Here is a 23188-nt window from a genome sequence, read left to right on the forward strand (position 1 = left end):
TGTTAGTGTATAAAGTAAGCTACAGAAGGTGCAAGAGCTTACAATCTGTTAATGTTTAGGGAGGGGGGTACAGAACGTAGAAATGCTTACAGTCTATAAGGTTAGAAGGGAGGATATAGAAGATGGAACAGCTTACAATCTATTAGGATATAGAGGAGGATACATATGATGGAGGTGCATACAGCCTACTGGAGTATATGAGAGCATACAGAAAATGGAGAAGCTTACAATCGTTTAGGGCATAAGGGAGGATACAGAAGATGGAGGAGCTTACAATCGATTAGGGTATAAGAAAGGATACAGAAGATGGAAGAGCTTACAGCCTAGCGTATAAGGGAGAATACCGAAAATGTAGGAACCTACAATCTATTAGGGTATAGAGCGGATACAGAAGATGAAGAAGCCTACAGCCTAGGGCAGGGCTGTAGCTACCATGGGGCGAGTGAGGCACTTGCCTCAGGCACAGCTGAGAGGGGGCGCAGCCAGGGCCAGTCTGGCTGCGCCCCCTTGCCCCTGTTGCCATGGCGAGCACAGGGCGCCATTAGCAACAGGGGCGCCAGGAGGCCAACACAGTCGTGGCTCGGCAGGGAGAAGAGGGGCGGCACAGGCTCCAGCTTCTCCTATGATCCCCGCTGCTCTCGCCCGCCTGTATGGGCAGAGGACTCTGTTGGGATACGGGTACGGGTACGGGTACTCCTAGAATGAGATCCTAATAGGTTGGACTTGATGGACTAATGTCTTTATTCAACCTCAAATACTATGTAATTACAAATTAGGGTATTAGAGAGTATACAGAAGATGGAGGTACGTTAATGGGTTGGAAGCGGAATAAATGGGCAAACATAAGGATTTGAGTGATTTTGACAATGGCCAAGTTGTGATGGCTAGATGACTGGGTTAGAGCAACTCCAAAACTGAAGCTCTTGTACAATGGCTGCTGTGGTCAGGACCTACCAAAAGTGGTCCAAGGAAGGAAAACAGGTGAACTGACGACAATGTCATGGGCAGCCAAGGCTCAATGATGCATGTGCGGAGTGAAGGCTGGTCTGTGTAGTCCAAAGAAATAGAAAGCTACTGTAGCTCAAATTGCTGAAAAAGTTAATGCTGGTGCCAATAAAAGGTATCTGAACACACAGTGCATCACACTTTGCTGTGTATGTGGCTGCATAGCCACAGACAGGTCAGGGTGCTCATGCTGACCCGTGTCCAAAAGTGACTACAATGGGAACCTGAGCATCAGAACAGGACACCAAAGCAACGGAAGAAGGTGGCCTGTGTTGGAGATACAACAGCATACTGATTGTGTTCCTGACTGTAACTATGTATGTTGAACACTAGATGACACTGTAGTGCAAGTCTAGTCAATGCTAGTTTTTCTATATACATGCTTCTATCTATTATCTATATGTTTCCTGTTTGATTATATATTTCTATATACATGTATGCAACGTTCTTCCAAGCAACTAAAACTTAATTCAGCATTCCTCAAAATCTCAGTACTTAATTGAACACATAACCAACAGCCTAGTCTGATAAGTCTGATGGCTGGGTGTCTTGCTTACGTGGAGAAGAGATGGCAACAGGATGCACTATGGCATGAAGGCAAGCTGGTGGAGGCAGTGTGATGTTTTGGGCAAAGGTTTGCTGGGAAACTTTTGGGCCATTCATATGGATGTAACTTTAACAAAGTACTTCCCACCTAAACATTGTTGCCGACCAAGTACACCCCTTCATGTATTCCCTGGTAACAGTGGTCTCTTTCAGCAGGATAATGTGCTCTGCCACACTGCACAAATGGTTCAAGAATAGTTTATGAAACACAACAACAAGTTTGTGATGTTAACTTGGCCTCCAAATTCTCCAAATCTCAATCCAATCAAGCATCTGTGTGATGTGCTGGAAAAACAAGTCTGATCCATGGAAGCCTCACCTTGAAACTTACAGGACGTGAAGGATCTGCTACTGATGGCTTGGTGTCAGATACCACAGCATACCTTCAGGGGCCTATTGGAGCCCATGGGCCTTAATGGGTCAGGGCTGGTTTGTTCATAAAAAGGGGACTTACTCAATAGTAGACAGGTGGTCATAATGTTATGTCTGATCAGTGTATGCTATGCATGCTTGTCCCATGCTGCTAGGCTCCATAAGTAGGAAAATATCCCTACTCAAAAGACTAACAGCAGATCTTAAAGAACTAAAAATAATACAAGGGAAAAAAAGAATATCAGCAAATAACTTTCAAGCAATGAAAGGATAAGGAAATACGGGGTCACCCTTAAAAAAAGACAGTCAGCAGCCTAAATGCTATAGCAATATGGTTGCAAAACTATAACATTTCCTGTTTATCTTTTCCAGATTTGGTTTCCTTGATGTTTCCACTATATTGGTTCATGCACAGATAGAAAACAGGTGTGAAACTCAGTGACTAATATAAGGATAGGAAAAAATGACAGTGATGGATTTAAATAATGAGCCTGACCAGCAAGCAATCAATGAGTCACCTAATAACTAGTCTAGCGAAGGCAGTCAGTGAAGCGGTATGACTTCCTGGCTACTCTAGGTTTCACGAGTACCTATCATCTGCACACACAGAGGGTGCCACAAACACTGAGCCCTGGAGGCAGGATGGGGGCTATGAGGCCATCAGGTCTATCATTTAAAAACCTATGACTCAACTCTGGACTGATATAAGGACTTTTTTTTTATATGGTTTATTTATAAATTTATTTGACCTTACGTTCTTGGAAAAATAAAATGTTGTATCTTCCTTCTACAATACATTCACATTTACCAATAGTGTTTAGTAGGTAGGAAAGGGGCTGCCTTAGGCCTTGTTCACACCAAGCGCGGAGCAGGTGCAGATCAGAGCAGTTGCAGACCGGATCAAAACTGCGTCCAATGTATTCCAATGGTATTTTTTGCTCCAGTTCACATCGCAGTGTGCAGTTCCAGAGCAGGTCCAGAGCAGGTGAAAAAACTGCAGCAGGCCCTATTTTACCTGCTCTGGATCTGCAAACGCATCAAAAATGCATTCAAATGCCTGGAACGCACTGAAAGCCCATGTTAAACTAAAAAAAAAAAATGTTTTAAACAAAAACGGCCCGGAACGCATCAAAAACGCAACAAAAACGCGGCACAACCCACTGCACTGTGTGTGCAGAAACCTGAGCGGATCTGCTCTGCATTTGGTGTGAACAAGGCCTTAGTATTCTCAAACTGGCTGCAGCTGATCCAGAAGTGCTTATCAGTATTAGCGGTGAGTACCTCCAGGCTTATAGGCACTGCTTTGCTTACTGAATAGAAGGCACAGCATGTCTGCAAACTTAAAGTGACATTAAACCCTCAGATTTTTTAACATAAAACAATAGTGTAATGTGTGCCTTACTGTAATCCATGGTTGTTTTCCTTCCCTATACTGCTCTTGCTTTTAAATCTGTATCTGTTCTCATGCTCTGCAGAACTTCTGTTTTGCAGCAGACTGCCTTGTCTAAGGAATGGATACACGGTGTCTGTGTATCCGTTTGTATGGGTTTGTAATCTGAGCCAGCGCTACAGGAAGAGGCCCTGAGCTGGAAAGGGAAGTTCTGCAGAGCATGAGAAGACATGAGTATTTAAAAGGAAGAGCAGCAAAGAGAAGGGAAACAACCATGGATTACAGTAAGGCACACATTACAGTATTGTTTTATGTTAAAAAATCTGAGGGTTTAATGTCACTTTAACACTTATGAAGGCAACCAGTGTCATCTAAACTCAAAAACAAAAATGTAGAATATTGCAGCTTACCAGTTCTTAGATATAGTGGCTGAATTAGCTTTCACTTTTCAGGCTAAGAACATTTTCAACAAGTACAGAAAAATGTTGGCTTTGCTCAAAATGCAGTGTCCGTGTCAAAAAAACAAAAAAAAACCTTTATGATTATTGTGTAAATGTATAGTTCCATCAATCCGCCATGTAATGGAGATGAACAAAGGCAGATCTGTCCAGCCTGTGTGACAAGAACGGCTACCCTCATAGATATAGTGGTAAAAGAAATGTAGACATGAAGGGACAGGAATGGTGTTATTCACAGGATTATTTGGTGAAAATAAGGGAATCATGTCTGAAAACAGAAAACTAAAGCTAGCCATAAACTGCTCAAAATTCAAGCAGTGTGTGGCCCTCCTGGTACAAGTTCAACCATAGTAGTTTATGCGTGAGTCTACATGTCTAGTAGTCTACATGTGAGCAGCATTGGTGAGAAGACTTTGTGACTAGCTTAATTTACAGCGACTCTGTTGTTATTTTTGAAAATACAAAAAAAAGCCATCCCTGCAAAGAAAGCAATTAATGATTATACTGTCAAACTTGGCTTCATAGATCTCAGCTTGCTAAAAGATCTAAATCCCCTGACATACTTCTTCTTGTGTCAGATGCCTGGTCTCTACTTAAAGGGTATCTATAGTCAAAAACAAAAAATAAATCTGTATTTCTATATTGAATTTCCCTAAGTTCTATCCCACTTCTGAGAACCATAGTCATCTAGAAGTTTGTAAACGTGATAAGATGCCCAAAGGCTGTACTTCTTCAATGCAATGACACGATTTCACAACGTTACATTAACATTGCTTGCTGGAAGCAATGAATGATGGCATATGTAGTCTGGAGAAATGGAGATTGTATTACATCAAGCAGCAGGGAAAGAGGTGCAAAGCACACTGGGAATCCAGGAAGTTGGTGAAAGTGATGAGCAGATGGTAGGCAGCACTCACTACATAAGACAGATTTTTTTTAAAGTAAGCTTTGATGATATTATGAAAAACAAGTCTAGTATGTATTCCTATTACAATGCTGATGTTATAACAGGATAGTATATGCTGGGACTTTACAACTCCTTTAACTCTGTGGTTCATCCGCCATGCCTTTACGTCACCATTGCATCTTCTTGAGCAGCAGTTCTCAACCTTTCTAGCGCCGCGACCCTTGATAAAATTGCCCAAGTTGTGGCGACCCCTAACAGTAAAATTATTTTCGTTGCTCCTTCATCGCTGTAATTTTGTTACCGTTAGATAGCTATTAGTTAGCGGCTCACGGCCGCCTGGGAGAGAAACACTTTCTCCCGGAAAGGTTTACTCTGCTCAATCGAGCAGAATAAACCTTTCCCTGCTCTGGTTTTTATTTTTCTGACATCGGAGCCGCCGGCTGCCGTCAGTCAAAAAAACAAACAAAAAAAAACCAGCATAGGAATGCATAGCTAGATTCCTATTGGCTATTTCCATTTGCAATATCCAATAGCAAGCTGGCTATTGCAGCCGCCCTCTGCGGCTGTCAATCACTAGAAGAGGACCTGATGGAGAACTTCAGGTCCCCCATTAATGATTGACAGCAGCAGTGGGCGGGTGCAATAGCTAGTTTGCTATTGGCTATTGCAAAGTGAAATAACCAATAGGAATCTAGCTATGCATTTCTATTAGTATTTGGCATTTTTTATCTGACCAGGAGCCGCTATCTAATAGCAGGAGACTCCCGGAGCGTCCGGGAGAGTTGGGATGTCTTTAGGCGACCCCTGGCAAAACGCCATTCGACCCCCGACGGGGTCACGACCCACAGGTTGAGAACCGCTGCTCTAGAGACATTGGAGCTTGGAGAGAAAACCATAGAACGTGGCGAGGGATGCCATCATCTGATGGTCCTGGAAGTGTTAAATGCTCAATATTCTTCGGCAAGCTTGACTCTTCAAGCAGGGGAGTTTGACGGCATGCCCAACTGGACAGGAAAGTAATAATTTTTTGGATAAGCCCATGAAGCTCCATTTGTCAGCACTGCACATGCAGACTTAAAGGTTTTATCAGAAATACTGGATACAAAAGCACAGACCCTAACTACTGATTTAACCCAACAGCCTTCCATCCAAAACTAACCATCTAACTGGAAAATCTATTTAGTTGTTTGGACTAAAGTTTTACTTTTGATTGCTGAAAGGCAGTGGTCTAGTATCTCAACCTGCTTAAGTGAGCACCTAATTCATCCTATGGAATCAGCAAGGGTATGTAACAAAATGAGCTCCTCATTTATTTACTGGCCTATATCAATTCAGATAAATGAAATTTTTTCTATCAGAAAAATTAAGATTCCCTATGATCTGCAAAGACGGGCTGCCAAGCTCTAAACATTTTCCATCACTGAAAGTCTCGTTGTCAACATTAACACTTCCGGTTTCTGAAAAGTTTTGGGACGTTATTTAACTGCATCTTGGCTCCATATCCAGGACTGTCCATAACATCTTGTGCTTATGTTTCCAAGGATGAGAAAACACATTTGAGGTTCACATGATCCTAAGTCAGCTGCCAAGCTGCAGTCTGGAGGGGATGAGCTTGATGTCAACAATGGGAAACATGTGATTTTTATCAAACAAAACCTTACTGCAGATCTAAGCCATCCTTGTCATGGGCATTTCATTAGGACTGCCTACAGCATCCAACATATAGAACCCAATACAAATAGCAGTGTCTGATTTGAGAGTCTGCTAAAATTCTATGTGACTCATTATATGAAGGTGATGACTAATCTTTGGGTTCCTGGTAAAAGTCACAAGACCTAATGGGGCACATTGCTCTATAGTCAGTTCTTAAATCAATCTAATTTTTAAAGAAAGAATGAGAACCTCCTAAAGGAGTTGTACATTACTAGTATATACTATCCTGTTATAACATCGGCATTGCAATAGGCATGCATACTAGAGTTGTTTTTGGTATCAAAGTCATCAAAGCTTACTTAAAAAAAATCCCTTTTATGTAGTGAGTGTTGCCTTCTGCCTGCCCACCATTTTTAACAACAACCTGGATTCCCAGTGTGCTTTGCATCTCTTTCCCTGCTACTTGATTATTTCTTGAGATATTTCTCAAGACTCCATATCCCATCATGCATTGTTTCCAGCCAGCAATGATAATGTGACATTGTTCAGACGTTGAGTTGTAGTTCAGAAGGCAGGCTTTGTGAAGCTGTGACACAAGGAAGTGCAAATCCACAGGGCTGAGTGAAGTGGTGTCAGTGCATTGAGGAAGTACTTCCTATAGACATCTTCATTTAGTAGGTTTATAGAACTTAAAATTCAATATAGAAATACAGATTTATCTTTAGTTTTTGATCATAGATACCTATTAAACCATGTGGTAGCGACCAGCTTAAAGCAAGGCAGATGCTGCACACCACTGTTTATCAGCTTTGTTTGCTTCAGTAGAGAGCCAAGAACTAGCAAACAAAACTGGAAGTCCAGTGGAGCAGAAATGAATGTCCAGGTCAACAGGGATGCAGCAGCTGGACCCCTAACATTTGCCGCTGCAGGAAAATTGTATACATTCCAGGCAAAATGTAAATGTATACAGATCCTGCAGCATGAGGATCATAGTGCTGTTTTCTCATCCAGGTATGGCTGTAGAAAAATAGACCATTCCACTAATGATGTCCAAGCTGTTGCCAGTAATCTGGTGATCAGAGTACACAATGTGCTGCTCCATTTTCTGCATATGTTTTCTCAGTTCCTTGCTGCCTGTCACTTGTGCTTTTTAGCAGACATGATCAGGCTACGTCCAATCCAGGAGGAGAAAGTTGATTTAACCATTTCAGAAATCAGGTAAACACATATGTACTCAACTTGTGACATCGTCCATATCATTTTTGCTTTTATGTTCTTACCTAATAGTAGCATCTGAATATATTCTTGATACCTTTATCTGGGTTCCCTCAATCATTCTGTAATAAACTGCTGAATTCTGCACGGGGCAGTGTTGATGGGCTTTATTCCTATCAGAACAATGCAACTCAATGTGGATGTAAAAGCACCTTGGAGCAGGAGTATGCAGATTGCAAGAACATCAAATGTCGGTCAGATGGGGTCAACTGCACACTGTCAATGAACTGTGAATGATCTCAGGAGCGTTTCAAACTTATCTCAAATAAAAGTTTAAAAGGTTATTAAACCCTCAAGTTTTTTTGCTAGCAAGCAGTAGATATATGCAAAAACTTAAAAAAAAAAACAAAAACCAAAAACCTTTTCAAACAGGTTTAACCCTTTCGCTGCAAAGCCCTCCGGAACATTTTTCAAATCAGCTGGTCACGCCATTTTTGCAATTTTTCCCATGGATTTTATTTTCAACTGCTGGGTTGATAGCGTTTGTAAAAGACCCCCCAAACCATATATTTTCTGAAAGCGCAGGCCTGGTAGAATAAAAAGATGGTGATGCTAAATTTGTAGGCTCTGCGATAATTGCGCACATTTTTCTCAAATTAATATTAAACCGATAAAAATACACAATTCAATTGTTAGAACACACTAAAATCAGTATCCGTGCACAAAAAAAAAATATATTTTCTGACTAAATCTAAAAGATAAAACTGTATTGAGTTAAGAAATAACAAATATTAGCACATTTGTAATTGCGCCTTTTTGCGAAAAGGTAAAAAAATGAAGGTACGCAAAACTGTAAATAGGCGACTTATGTAAAAAATTGTTTTGGTGTTTGTGTTGTGATAAAATGATACAGGTGTATATTTAATTGCAACACAAGGTATCACAACGCATGGCAATGAGTCACAAAGCTTTGCCATGCGCTGCCACAGTTAATTTAATTTTTTTTTTAAAAGAAAAAAAATAAATAAAAAAGATCATGCACTGCGATGCGTTCTAACAACGCACTGCAGCGCATGTGCATGGCGTACACCTCAATATGTGTATGTTATGTGGGGGGAGGGAGGGGTTGTGCTTTTTTTTATTAGTTTTTTTGTACACATTTTTTTATTTTATTTTTTTTTTACATTTTTATTTTTTTTATTTTTTATTTTTTTACATTTTCTATTTATTTTTTAATAATTTTTTATTTTTATTTTTTTACTGTTGGGGGGGCTGCGACGAAATATCTGGGGTCTAAATAGACCCCTGACATTTCCCTTTTGAAATAGAAAAAGAAATTGAGGACATAAGTCCTCAATTTCTTTTTCTGCAGCCCCAGCACTCAATGAATGAGAAGCCTCAGTACAGAGGCTTCTCATTCATTCACAAACTAATGATAGTAAAAATATTTTACTATCATTAGTTTCTGAATGGGGAGGAGCCTCTGTAGTGAGTGCTAGTCCCCATTCATAAATTCTTGAATGAACAGGCTGTGATGTAGATCGCAGCCTGTTCATTCATAACTGGGGACACATAGTATTATGTGTCCCCAGTTATTTACAAACACCGGAGTGATCAGATGATCACTCCGGTGTGTGCTCTGCACAGGAGGATCGATAGATATCAGTGATATTTATCTTTTCCCCGCTCGGCCACGCACAGAGCTGCTGCCATCCGAAAACTGACAGGATGACATCGGCTCCGGTATACTCCGCTCGGCCATCCTGAATTGCGGCCAGCCACTGCTCGCTCCTCTGCCCCCCCCCACCGGCCGGTGATGTGACCTCGATCCATGGAGTCTCTCATCCCAGGGAGGGATGAGAGACTCCAGATGCCGGCGGGGGGGGTGGTTCATGGGCGCCTGCTATTTTTGCTAATAGCGGTCAACAGCGGCTTGTGAGCCGCTGATGACAGCTATTAATTTGAAGGGGACAGTCCGGAGAACAGTTCTAGTATAAGCTCATGGTGCTTATAGCAGAACTGTAAATGCCAGGTCCGTAATAGGCATACGTCCTTGGCCAGCCGAAAACACTTTTGTACCTCCGTATGCCATACGTCCTTGGCGCTCCCGTCCTAACATCTGAGGAGTCTCGGGTGGCTGCAAAGGATCTTGGGGCGAGCGCATGGGCAGTTCAGATGTTCGGCCGGGAGACGAGGAGAGACACAAGGTAAGTCTATGGAGCAGCGTGCACCCGCATGCAGACACCATGGGACATGAGAGAAGAGGAGGACAGAGGAGTCAGCGCTGGATCAGAGATCCGCACCAGGGCTGGAGGGACAGCTGAAAAGGACAGTAAAGAAGAAGATGATCGTATTAAGAAACATCATTTAAGGTAAGTCCTTACATTAGCATTGTGGGGGGTCGGGGACTTTTGACTTTAATGTCACTTTAAAACACACTGCATTTTTCCATTGACCACAGCTTAGGGCCCATCAACACCTGCCCTGAACATGTTACTTGCGAAATGTTTCCTCATCCCCAACCAGCTGTTTTATTAAGTAACCTTTGAAGTTTACAAGCATTTATATCTTTCCTCCAAAGTCATTTCATTTTTTTCAAGTAAGCTTTAACTGCATTATTAAAATCAACGACAAAATATACAAAGGTATACTTTGTATCAGGGCCGTAGATCATTTTTTTTCCTGGGGGGGGTTCAGCTTCCTCAAAATTATAAGACTTTATCTAGCAGACACACAAAGGTTTGAAAAAAATATATCGGCCATATCCTTCCTAAACCAATCCTTTACCTTGAGCAATACCGATTTTGCTGTTTGACACCATATGGATATAAACCATGTTTTAAGAAGACTTATAAGTGGTACCGATTCACACAAACCGCTTAGAATACACTTATTGGGATTTTTTTACCAAAAACATTTAGCAGAATAAATTTTGGCCTAACTTTAGGAAGACATGTTATTTTATGTGATATTTTGTATAACAAAAAGTAGAAAATATAATTTTCCCCCCACTTTTTTTGGTCTTTTTCATTTATATAAAAAAATAAAATACATTTTAAAAAAAACCAGCGGCAATCAAATAGCACCAAAAGAAAGCTCTATTTGTGTAAAAAATTAGGCGCCCGGGGGCAAGTATTTAATTAGCGCCCCCCCACAAATCAATCCATAGTTCAATGCTCTAGACCAGGAGTGCCCATTAGGTCGATTGCCATCCACCAGTCGATCGCGCAGCACACCCTAATCACACCGAGTGCAACACTGAAACCGCAACATCAGGTGCTGCGTTTTTAGCCACTGAGCTGGTGGAGAGATCACAAAGATCTCTCTGTGACCGACTCAGCGATACAGAGCGCAGCAGCACTTGCTACTTACATTCCTAAATAACAACCAAAATCCTTGGTGCCTGGAAAGCTGTGAGGGAGGGTGGCTGCTGCTTCCCATCCAATCAGGAAGCTGGTTGGGTGGTGAAATGACCACCTACCAGGCTCCCTTACTTCATTTCTGCACCCCTGCTGGAAGAGATAAGGGAAATTTGCAAAGATGGGAATCCGGGATGGCTCAGGTCTGTGTATGTATGTATGTAAAATACTGTATATAGATATATATGTGTGTGTTTGTACTATTGTGTGCACACCCTAATGCAATAAGTTGCACACGCCTGTGGCTGTGTTAGTCATATATATAGTTTATACACTCCAGCATTTTATTTGTGCTTGCTGTGTGCTGTCCAGAATGGCTTTTCAACCTTCTTTTCACCCAAATCTGCAACATTACATTTAGTCACCATTCACCCTAGTGTAGCATGTGAAATATTCTGTGATATAGTGCACGTTCATGCAAATAAAGTGTTCGGGCTCCTGGTGTCATTCATTGCTAATAGCATGTATCTTGCAAGCAGAGTTCGGGCGATATGGGTGTATATGTGTAGTATGCAGAGAGCAGTTGATGGGTGTATCTGTGTAATATACAGAGAGCAGTAGATATGTAAATGTGTGTAATATGGAAAGTGCATTGGCAGTGTACATATGTGTGTGGTATACAGAGGGCAGCGAAAGTGTTTCTTTCTTTGTGTGTGTGTGTGTGTGTGTGTGTGTGTGTGTGTGTGTGGTGTGTGCAGTGGTTTGGCATCAAGCCAAGGGTTTGTTTAATCTAAGTATTTTAGTGTGTTTTTATTTTTGAGGAATGTTTTGGGGTGTTCTTTACATGCTGCAACTGGCTTATTGAATGGAGCCATGGGTCTTATGGCTTATAACTTTACCTACATGTGTTATGTTTTAGATACACCTGGAAACTCCTCTCCCTCTTCCCCTACTGCTTCAAGTTCTTAATTTTTTTATATAATCAAGGAAAGGCCCTCAAAGATCCTGGCACCCTTTATTTCTATGTAAGACCCCTACCCCAACCTATAGGTAATTACATTGCATAGACACTGGCCCAGCAGCTGTTTAATTAGAGCCAACAGATATCTTTGATTCCTTCATCTCCTGATTTCCAGTGCTGACAACATTCACCACTTGGTGTCACCCATCACTAACCTCACGAGCATGTTATTACCTTACAAACTAGCAAACAAAGTATGTTGTTGTAAACTAGTATTCTACTTAAAGGAAATCTAAACACATGAGTTATGCACCAAACACAGACTTCTGTTTCCTAAACACTTCAAGAAATTGTGCAATAATTTTTCATAAGAAATGTTTCAAATTTTTTTCTAATCAAAGTGCTTTTCCCGGCTCCAATACATTTTGGGACAGCTGAAATGGTTCTAGGAAATGTTGTCCCAGTGCGTGTGCCTCTAGACAAAGCGGTATACAATGATGTATGAACAGGGAGATTACTGGAGGAGCTTTAAAGGCTAATTAATACACAAATGAATCCTGCAACCACATGACAACTGACATTCATGGCCAAAATGTTCATCCAATACAGTTGTTAGTATTTAGAAATCTATCACATTCAGGAAAACAAAGGAACTTCTTATGGAAACAATTCTCTGACTCATGGACTACATACTACGGTAGTTTGGAGAGGCCAGGCTAAACCAATGTAGTGGATGGAGACTACTGCACCTGCAATTAGTGAAACTTTGGACAGATGATTGGTCAGAGAGTATTGATTCTGAGCAGTGAAAAACAGCATTTTATCAGACAGACTCTCTCTTTACTTGAGTAAGTGGCATGCTACTGAAGAGACTGCCACGTTAGATTCTGCCATGTTGTAGTTCCATATTAGAGAGCCTGCTTGGCAAGAAGCAGTGCCATGCTGAAGATGTTGCCATGGTATAGGCAATGCTGTGCTGTACAGAATGCTATATCAGACACATGCTGTGTTGGAGAGGCTTCTATGTTAACGACACTACCATATTGGACTGTAATCTTAGACACACCATTGTGTGAAAGAGACTGGTATGTTAGAAGCATTGTTTGAAACTTCTATATTAGACACACTGCCATGTTAAACAGATGCCTATCTTAGAGGTTCTGCCATGCTGGAGAAACTGCTATGTCAGTCTCACTGCCATGTGAGAGAGACTGCTTAGTTAGAAGCAGGGCCATGCCAGAGAGACTGCTAGACCCACTGCCATTCGAGAGGGCTTGCTGTATTTGAGTCACCGCCATGCTGATGAGATTGTCATGTCAGATATACTGTCATGTGATAGATATTGATATGCTAGAGGCACAGCCATCTGGATAAATTGTTAGGCAGACTGCTATGTGAAAGATCCTGCCATGTTAAAGAAACTGCACTATTGGAGAAACTGCTATTTCTCCAAATGTGCCCTGGTGCCTCTTGATTGGGTCCTCGTTCCACTCAGGGACAGTGGTGGAGTGTGTCCCTCTAGTTAAGCTGTGTCCCATTCTTGCCAGCACTTTCCCACAGTGTCAGACAGTGCAGCCGTCACATGAAAACAAGGAGCCAGGGCAGAGCAAGTTACACTAATCACTTCATTTGCCTGGCTCTGACTGATGTCATCATCTAATACAGAGCTCTGCAGGGGAAGTGCGTAGTGTAACTTTCCCTGTCCCGGCTCTTTGTTTACATGTGACAGTGGTGATCAGCTGTTCTGTCTGTCACTGAGGATCCTTTTAGAGGAGTTACGAATGGGACAGTTTAACTAAAAAGAAAAACACTGCTCCTGAGCTCTGGGGCCAGGGGACATATCAGCTTTGGTGGCACTGCAATCAAGGTGGCTGATAGAGGTCTGATGGGGCGCAATGTAGTTAAAGAGGCACACATATCTTCCTATTCTTGGTTCCCCAACCAGGAGACCGATCGGCTAACCTGTCACTGTCAAACATGGGTGCACACCGATGGAGGTCTGAATGGGACAAGGAAGATTCTATTAAGGTACAAAAATATCTCTGCTAGTGCACTCTATATGCCATGCTGTATGTTCTCCATTCCACACCAGCTCATTCCATATGCCATGCTGTATGTTCCCTAATCCATACCACTTCATTCCATATGCCATGCTGTATGTTCCTTTGGTCACACCGCCTCATTCTTTATGCCATGCTGTACATTCCCTATTTCACACAGCCTCATTATATATACCATGCTGTACTTTCCTATTCCATACTGCCTCACTCTATATGCCATGCTGTATGTTCCCTAATCCATACCACTTCATTCCATATGCCATGCTGTATGTTCCCTAATCCATACCACTTCATTCCATATTCCATGCTGTATGTTCCCTAGTCCACACTGCCTCATTCTATATACCATGCTGTACGTGGCCTATTCCACACAGCCTCATTCTATGTACCATGCTTTACATTCCCTATTCCACACTGCCTCATTCTATATACCATGCTTTACATTCCCTATTCCACGCCGCCTCATTCTATAACGGCCAGGCGGCCGCTATAGGGCCCCGGGGCACAGCGGGCCGCTATGGGATCCTATACTGGTGGCTTTCACTGATGGCTGAAGACGAACACGCCGCTGTTCAGATCACTGACAGTAATCTGTGCTTCAGCGTGTTCCTCTCCACAGAGTCAATGAGAGCCAGCAGCGGCAGAGGAGGAGGAGGCGGGGCCCGTGGTCAGCAGCAGGGGAGGAGGTGGGGCCCGGTGACCAAGGAGGAGGCTGGGCCCATCAGCGACCATGGAGGAAGAGGAGGCGGACAGGTAAGGAGTGCAACCAGCCCACCTGAGGGTGACCCTGCATAGCCCACCATAGAGAGTCTATGGTGGGCTCTACAAGTTGGTGGGATCTCGAGTGGGCTCTGCAAGGGGTATGACTAGAAATCAAGTACATAAAATACAAAATAAAATACAAAATTTTGCTATGGGGCCCTGAGATTTCTAGTTACGCCCCTGATGCCATGCTGTACCTTCCCTATTCCACACTGCCTCATTCCACATGCCATTCTCTAACGTCCCTATTCTACACCGCCTCATTCCACATGTCATGCTTTACGTTCCCTAATCCACACCGCCTCATTCCATATGTCATGCTTTACGTTCCCTATTTCACACCACCTTATTCAGTGAATCATGCTTGCATGTTCCCTATTCCACACCGCCTCATTCCACTTGCCACACTGTTGTACAAGTTATTTATTCACAACACCTCATTCTGTACTCTGTGCTGTACATTCTTTATTCTGCACCAACCTTATAGGCCTGGCATCTCTAGTATGTATGTGTGTCTGAGGTTGTGACCTAGTAGCTGTAGCTTATGTGTCTAGGTGTGCCAGAACTGGGAAGTCAGTGCTTGCCGTAGGCACTATTTACCATGGATACTGTGTGGCAGTGTATCTAACAGAGCAGTATTTCCAACATGGCCATGCTTCCAACATAGCAGTCACACCCACATGTCATGCTGAATATACTGCTATTTTAAACAGTGTGATACTAGACAGACTACTATTTTATTGGCATATGCCGGAGAGACTTCTATGCTGGACAAAATGCCTTGTTGAGACGGCTATGTTAAAGACTACATACCTATAACTGGCATAGCATGTTGGGATAGGTAGTTATTTGGCAGCTGGAAAATAATAGGGTTCAGAAAGGGGGCTGTTGTACAGCACCAATTACATACAGGATATGAGTAGCAGGGAATGATGAAACTTGTGGTTCTATGATAGCTGAAGAGCCCTATTTCAAGCTCAGCATAATTATAAACAACTGTAACAATTTTGTATACCTAAGATTTTTATCCATTGCTACCCAAAATCTGAAATAATATCTTTTAGATGGGCTGAGTTTTTTTGTGTGCAGGCGGACGATTACAGCAAACAATTGTACTTGTGAACCCTTGAACTGCATTCCATATTGCTGTGACCTCTTCTGCTTGCCAGTAACAATTTGCAAGCCAGTGCAATACTATGAACTCTTCTTTGTGCCACATTTTCATTCCAGGCTCTGTTGCCAGACGCGAGGTGTAACATTTATTCTGGGATGAAAAGAAAGCTCACAAGTATTTTCATAATACTCACTTGGATGAATTGCCCTGTGATATGTTTAGAAGGCTTATTTTGCACATACACAGAGAGCATTTATCAGTGTGGTCCATTACACCATTCATAAGAAAATCACGTTATTTCACATCTAAATCAGCTAAATCTAGATCATATATTATAAACCTGGTAGTTTTTATAACAGTGTATAATGTTACAGCTTACCTTGATCGGGGAGTACCATTTTCTGGAAGCATTTGACCTGCCATAGCTAGTGTTGAGAATTTTTGGTGATGGAAACTCATATTCCTGCTCTGGCATCTTCACCCTGGCATTCTTTGCTTTCTCCAGCTTAGCTCCTTCTTCTGTGGACCCCTTCTCCCCCCAGCGCACCTGTAGCCAAGAATGAAATGGTGTCAATTCTTACATCAGCTAAAGCATTGTGACATAGCCAAACCCAGGACTACATACATTTACCATTGTTTTGTGGTGCTTTGTGGAAGGTTCAGTCTAGAACTTATAGACCGTGTTTACCAGTTGCATGGGTTGCAAATGTACATGTATTGGTCACAATATAAATGGATATATTGTAGCTATGTTTTCGTTTTTGGGGGTGAGGGGGAGATAACGTTTGTTAACACCTATTGTTCTGAACAATAGACAAATACTGGTTGAGAAAGTTTTTGTCCTTACACAGGGTGAAGGGAAAGTATCTGGCAAGTCTCTGGCGGTGGGCTGAATGAAGTAAGACTTCTACAGAAAACCAGGAGTAAGGGGGATAATCTGGTATTACTGAGGGTTGGGCTTTGGGATTATGCCCCATTATGCAGAAATAAAAAACTAAGGAACCGCAAGGTATTCAAAACAGAAAATACTTATTACAGTAGAAAATTCTGGTTGGAAAGCTGGAATGTACAGAGAATAGAACTGGAGTCCTGTAAGGTGGGACTGGAAAGGGCTATACCAACCAGATGATTATCTTTTACTTTATAGTGGGGGTGAAAGAAAACCATTTGGAACATGATGTTTGCTACGTTCTCAGGTTGAGATGTATATAACTGTAATATACTCTTCAGATCACTGCATGGTGTGGATCCACAAAGGCACTACTAAACCGTTGAAGATAAGTATGTCTTGAACCACTGAGTAAAGACTGGGCCACTCTTCACCATTAGTTATCCACTCAGTGGGTGGGTACAATAGCCAGCCTGCTATTGGCTTTTGCCTTGATGAAGTACACTGCTTTTAGTATAATGTTTTATCACTTGTTTTTTGGTCATATGTTGATTAAAATGTTTTTTTTTTACAACTATTGGTTATTTACTACACTGTTGAACACAATGTATAAATGCTGGGAACTGGGAAAAGAAGTTGGTAAGGAGAATATATGCACCAAATTGAAAAATAGAGTGTGGACAATAGAATTAATTCTATAAAAAAAAAAAAAAAGACAGTGATGAAGAGAATAATCTGGTTTGGACAGAATGGATGAAAGCAGAATACCAAAGTAAGTATGTCTGCAAGGGCAATGGGAAGAATAAAAAAAGAAAGGCCCAGCAAATGATAGGTATAGATTTAAGAGGACATCTCTTAAAGTTTAGGTGTGAAAAGATGACGGTGAAAAAAGTGTCCAACAGAGGAAACTGTAAACCATCTTACGGATGCCAAGCATCTACAAGGACTGTAGCTCCAGGACTAAGCAAGTAGGTTAATGTGCTAATCAGCCTGCTTTACAGAGGTTGGACTGCGGACCTATGAGGCTGCTTGTGGGCATTGTGTCCTTATAGGGAGATTTGCCTTATATATACCTTCTGTATAAATGAAGCCAAAACATTTATTTTTATTTAGGATAGAGTAGGGAATGGTGACACCCCTTGTCAGCTTATTACCATCGGTTCTCCACTGGGAAGATTTATAGACACAATAGGTAATGAGAAAAAAATCTCTCCTAAGTGAGGGAAATGCCCTCATAGACAGTTGTCTTCAGAACAAGTGTCCCCATTGGAAGAGTTCTCCTCTAATCCTGTTCCTAGGTAAATGGTGGAATCTCACCTGCCGAATATTGTATTCTGACAACCGACACCCAGCACTGTCAGAATACATGAACAGTGACTGTAGCTGACTGGATGGAATCACTGTTTGTCAAACAATTTTTGGTCTGACTCCTTCGACAAAAGTTGATTGAAAATGCAATGCATGGCCAGCTTTACCTTAAGGTGGTCATACACCTATAGATTATCTACAGATTTTCTATGGTCAGATGGAAAAAGTGCAACAGATTCTTCCATCTACGCTACACTGTGTGGCTGGATGAATCGCCCACTGGGCCAAGCTTCAGTATCTTGCTAGTTGGCCCCGCTGGCTCTCAAAATACCTGAACAATCTGATTGGATGCAGGTATTGTTCAGGTATTTTGAGAGCCCTTGGTGGTCGACTAGCAAGATACTGAAGCTTGCCCCAGCGGGAGATTCCTCCATCCACACAGTTTAGCGTAGATGGAGGAATCTGTTGCACCTTTTCCATCTGACCACAGAAAATCTGCAGAAAATCTATAGGTGTATGGCCAGCTTTACTGACAAAGGTCATCAGGACTAATCGAGAGAGTGTATTTCCCTAAGGGGGACACCAACAGTAATAAAAAAAAATTACACTTTTGTTTTTAACCACTCACCACTCCATCCAAACTTGGATAAAACTTTTGGTTTTACACACACAAGTGTTACAATGTACAGTATAGACAATGCTCCTCAGAGCTGCCATTATCCTAATTTATGTTCTGTAATATACCAAGTAATGCAGACACACAACCTGAAACAGAAGTCAAATGAACCATGAAATACATATTTCCTTAGAGAAACACTGAGAAACACTGAGACCAGGACTAATCGAGTGGAGTGCCAGCGCAGTGCCTGTAAAAGAAGACATTTGCCAAGGAAAGCCAACAAGTGCCAAACTCTTTGGACAGCTGCGGCAGTGATCAATCAGCGGAGCAGCGAGAGTTAGAGAGGGGAGACCACCACTGCTGGATATCAAGGGGGTCTGCTTTTTTTTTTTATTGAAAATGGCAAACCACTTTGTAAATTGAACTTAGATACATTGTCACATACCTATGTAAATGTTATCCAATTAGCATAACTTATCATATTAGTATACGTTATTTAATTTAACAAATCCTTCCAGTTTTTAAAGCAGAATGTTGGGCAAAAATGCTCTTCACTCTTGCAGTGGCGCTACACCCGCACTGCAAAGGGTTACTTATGTGCTCATCTGTTTAGGTGCTAAAAAGTTATACTCAAATATACCCAATTCTCATAGCCGGCTGCCTCTAGGACCGGTCCCTGGAGTCTTGATCCCCCTCCGCTGCAGAGGTCTAAGATTTGTGAGTCATCCCATTCTAAAACACAGTGTATAGGATGTAAGGACTCCGAGGGACACATCATCACTGCAGTGGATGAGGAGACAATCTACAGCAGTGGTTCTCAACCTTTCTAGGGCCGGGACCCCTTGGTAACATTTGCCAAGTTGTGGTGACCTCCAAAGGTAAAATTTAGGGATGACGCGGCTGCTGCAGCGAAATCTGGAGGCATGGCAGGAGAACTGACACTGCTGCGCTAGGAGAGAGCCGAGGAGGACTCTCACCTTGCACAGCGACCCACGGGTTGAGAACCACTGCTATAGGCAAAGACAGGACCGGGCTCTGCAGCTGGAACTAGAAGAATTGGATTTAAAGTGTGTGGCTATATAACGTATGAGGTACATACTCCGCAGTACTGTCACTGATAGGGATGAGCTCGGGCGTGTTCGCAGCTCCACGTGCCGAGCCCGCCAGGAAGCTGACAGTGCGCAGTGCCAATCACAGGCACGGAGACATTTCCCGATCTCAGCAGCTGCGGACCGGGAAAATGGAATGCATAGCTAGAGGTGTGTTTTACATATTTTTTTGCTTGAATACATACATATTGCACCCGCCCTGAAGGAACTTCAGGTCCCCCTCTGCTGATTGTCAGGATAAGAGGGCAGGTGCAATAGCTTGCTTGCTATTGGCTTTTGCAAAGTGAAATAGCCAATAGGAATCTAGCTGTGCATTCCTATGGTGGTTTTTTTTTTCTGACTTACGACGGCCCCCGATTTTCAAAAAACAAAAACAAAAAACAGAGCAGAGAAAGATCCCGACCTTTCCGGGAGAAAGTGTTTTTCTCCCGGCGGCTGAGAGCCACTAGGCGACCCCTGGCAAATCATAATTCGACCCCTGAGGGGGTCCCGACCCACAGGTTGAGAACCACTGATCTACAGGGACCAGAGAAGCATCCAGCCGCCTCCGCGGTTTGAGTGAATATAACTTTTTTTTGTAGCACCTAGACAAAAACGACCACTTAACCCTTGCAGTGCAGGGGTAGCTCCTTTGCAAGTGTTAAGAACATTTTTGTCCTAGGTTCTGCTTGATTGCTTTAATTAAAATGTGAATGAGCTCGGCGACCATCAGCTGGTATGGGTGCTTCCCCCTGCTGGTGTCAGTATTTGTCGGGGGGTCTGGCCCCTTGGAACTTGGGAGCAATAACTGTCCCCTAGATGGTTGGAGTGCGGCTGGGGACATGGGAGGAGTTTTTTAGGAGAGGCCATATTTTGGCTTTTGGGCACCCAGAGACCCCTTCTTGGATCCAACAGTCATTAAGATTATTTATTTGTATATTATTTTGTTTATGACTTTGGTTACTGGTAACGTTGGTTTGGTTAATAAAAGGGCTGCTGTGGCCATTTAAATCCATGTCGCACAGTCTGTGTGTTTATTGGGGTTTTAACAGAGGGACGTAATCAACGAATCCATCAGTCAAGAGTGGCAGAGAAACTTGTTACAATTTTGCTGAGTCTGGGAATCGCCCTGTACATCCTTGAACTGGATACATATATACTATTATTAACTTCCCTGGAGCAATATTCAGAAGGAAGATCTGGTTCCACAATTATAACATCAGACACTCCAATAACTCTCCTGAAGGTGGCCATACACTATTAGATTTTTGGTCAAAACTTTTTGTTTCTGCCACGAACCCTCGTTTGATTATAACTCGAAAACCCCATCCAGCATAGTCAAATGTCGATTTCGGAAATCGTTCGTTAGACACAAACTCCAACCAATTTTTGACGAGCGATGGAAATAATGTCCTTTGACGCATGTGCTGTGTTCTTGCTAAGATTTTTCAGGTGTTCGATTTCCGTACAAAAGACCGTTCGTGTTCGATTTCCGAACAAAAAACGTACAATGTATGGCCACCATAATGGAGGACTGACACTGAGGGAGTGTGGACTCCATTTGACACTTTGCAATCTGGGTGTCAGTATTTGAAAATTCAGGGCTATTATTAGCTAGGTTGGGCAGACTGTGAGATGGGTCTTCTTTGGATAGCATAGAACAGCTTTTCTCAGCCAGGCTGCCATGGCTCTCTCTCTCTACATATATATTAGGGATGCACCTATACCGATACTAGTAATGGTGCCAATACCGAGTATTTGGGCGAGTACTCGTATGTTGTACTCAACGGGCAGTGCCGTAGAGGAAGACAGCTTCTCGGCCAATCAGCATTGATCTGTTGGAACAGTCGGCTTGATGCTGATTGGCTGGGAAGCGAGCTTTCCAGCCAATCCGCATGGAGCCAACTTCCCATTCAATCAGGAAGCCAGAAGGTGGGGAAGGTGACTCGATGCTGACTTTCCCGACCAACTACAATCGAGCCAGCCAAACATCATGGAACCGGCTTCCCAGGCAATCAGGAAGCTGGGCGGCCTGTCATTACCCACCGCTCGGCTTCCTGATTGTCCAGAAAGCCGGCTCCATGCCAGCGGAAGCAGCGGTATCGGTACTCAGTATTGACGAGTACCGAAAGCAAAATATCAGTACTCGTACCTGATACCAAAAAGACGGTATCGGTGCATCCCTAATATACTGTATATATATTTATGCTATTTTCTATCCAAGGCACTAGATCAAGCCACACAGTATATGGTATGGGCTATGCAAGAAATATTTAAGCTACCATTTCTAAACTCTGCTTTTTATAATGCTATCTGCATACTTGTCATGCTGATCCTCTGGCTTCTTTGTTTTCTGAGTCACATACTCTGAAGAACACGTGCGCAAATAGGGAGTTCTAGGTTTATTTATTTCATGCTTGTTCTGGATCTGTCATTCCAATTACTGGAGCCCAAAACAACTAGTAAACTGGAAGGTCTTTGCTCTAGTTTTCATGAGTTATTTTTAAACAAACGTTGGCATGATATGTGACACACATACTGGGGATAATAGTATTATAGATCCAGTAAAACCAGAAACATTTTCAGAAGTTATATTCTAGTTCAAGTCTTTGGTACATCAAAGTGGTCAGGCACCAGGCACCGTGCTCTCTTATTCCAAATTGTTGACACCTCCCTTGCTATGGAGCCAGACATGAGTATTATGCAGTTCCCTTGGTGGGAAGATTCCAGGGATAGTGAGGAGAGACAAACTAATTGTTGGAAGCATTCTCAGATCATGAATTTAGAAAAAAGGAGCATATTGCTTCAGCTTAGTTTCAGGGGGCAGTGGGGAGTCAGGCATTCCTCTAATTTCCCTCTCATGTACTATTTTCAGTACAGGTTTTGGTGAAGAGAGGTAGCTGGTGAATGATCATGTCTTTTAAGATAGAGATCACAAAAGGGGCAAGGGGGCACTTCCTCCCACCTTCCCCCTATTTATTTTATAAATTAGCAGTTATAATTAACCCCCTCACTACAGTTTTTCATTTAACTATATCATAAGATTGGTTATCATGTATACCCATTCTGTAAAGAACCCTTTGGCATCCTGCTACTATTGAATAATAGTGTCTCATGGGATGCACATGTCTGTTTATGCCCTGGTGTACAAGCAGACAGGCTCTTATTTTCTCTTGTCGCCTATTGCCATAATTCGAGGCTGACAGAATTGGGGAAACCAACATCAGGGCCGTAGCGAGCTTTACATCACTTCCTGTTCATTCAGGAGTTTCTGAATGGGTAGTAGCACTCTGCACAGAGGCTTCTCCCCATTCATAACTGGTTGATAGAAAATATTTTCTGAATGAATGGGAAGCCTCTGTACTACTATCATCTCATTTTGCTGCTATTATCATTTAATTATTATTAATTATATAATTATT

General features: G+C 42.4%; 1 protein-coding gene across 1 annotated transcript in view; it reads right to left on the minus strand.

Annotated features, from left to right (window-relative positions):
* ANTXR1 (anthrax toxin receptor 1) overlaps positions 1–23188 on the minus strand; it is a 178685-nt gene that overhangs the window by 30066 nt on the left and 125431 nt on the right. The window contains exon 16 of the mRNA XM_018554410.1: positions 16242–16409. Within this exon, the coding sequence (XP_018409912.1) occupies positions 16242–16409 (168 nt within the window). The remainder of the gene's footprint in view (positions 1–16241; positions 16410–23188) is intronic.

The sequence above is a fragment of the Nanorana parkeri genome, unplaced genomic scaffold, assembly GCF_000935625.1.
Source record: "Nanorana parkeri isolate BGI_ZX_2015 unplaced genomic scaffold, ASM93562v1 scaffold157, whole genome shotgun sequence".
Taxonomy (NCBI): Eukaryota; Metazoa; Chordata; class Amphibia; order Anura; family Dicroglossidae; genus Nanorana; species Nanorana parkeri.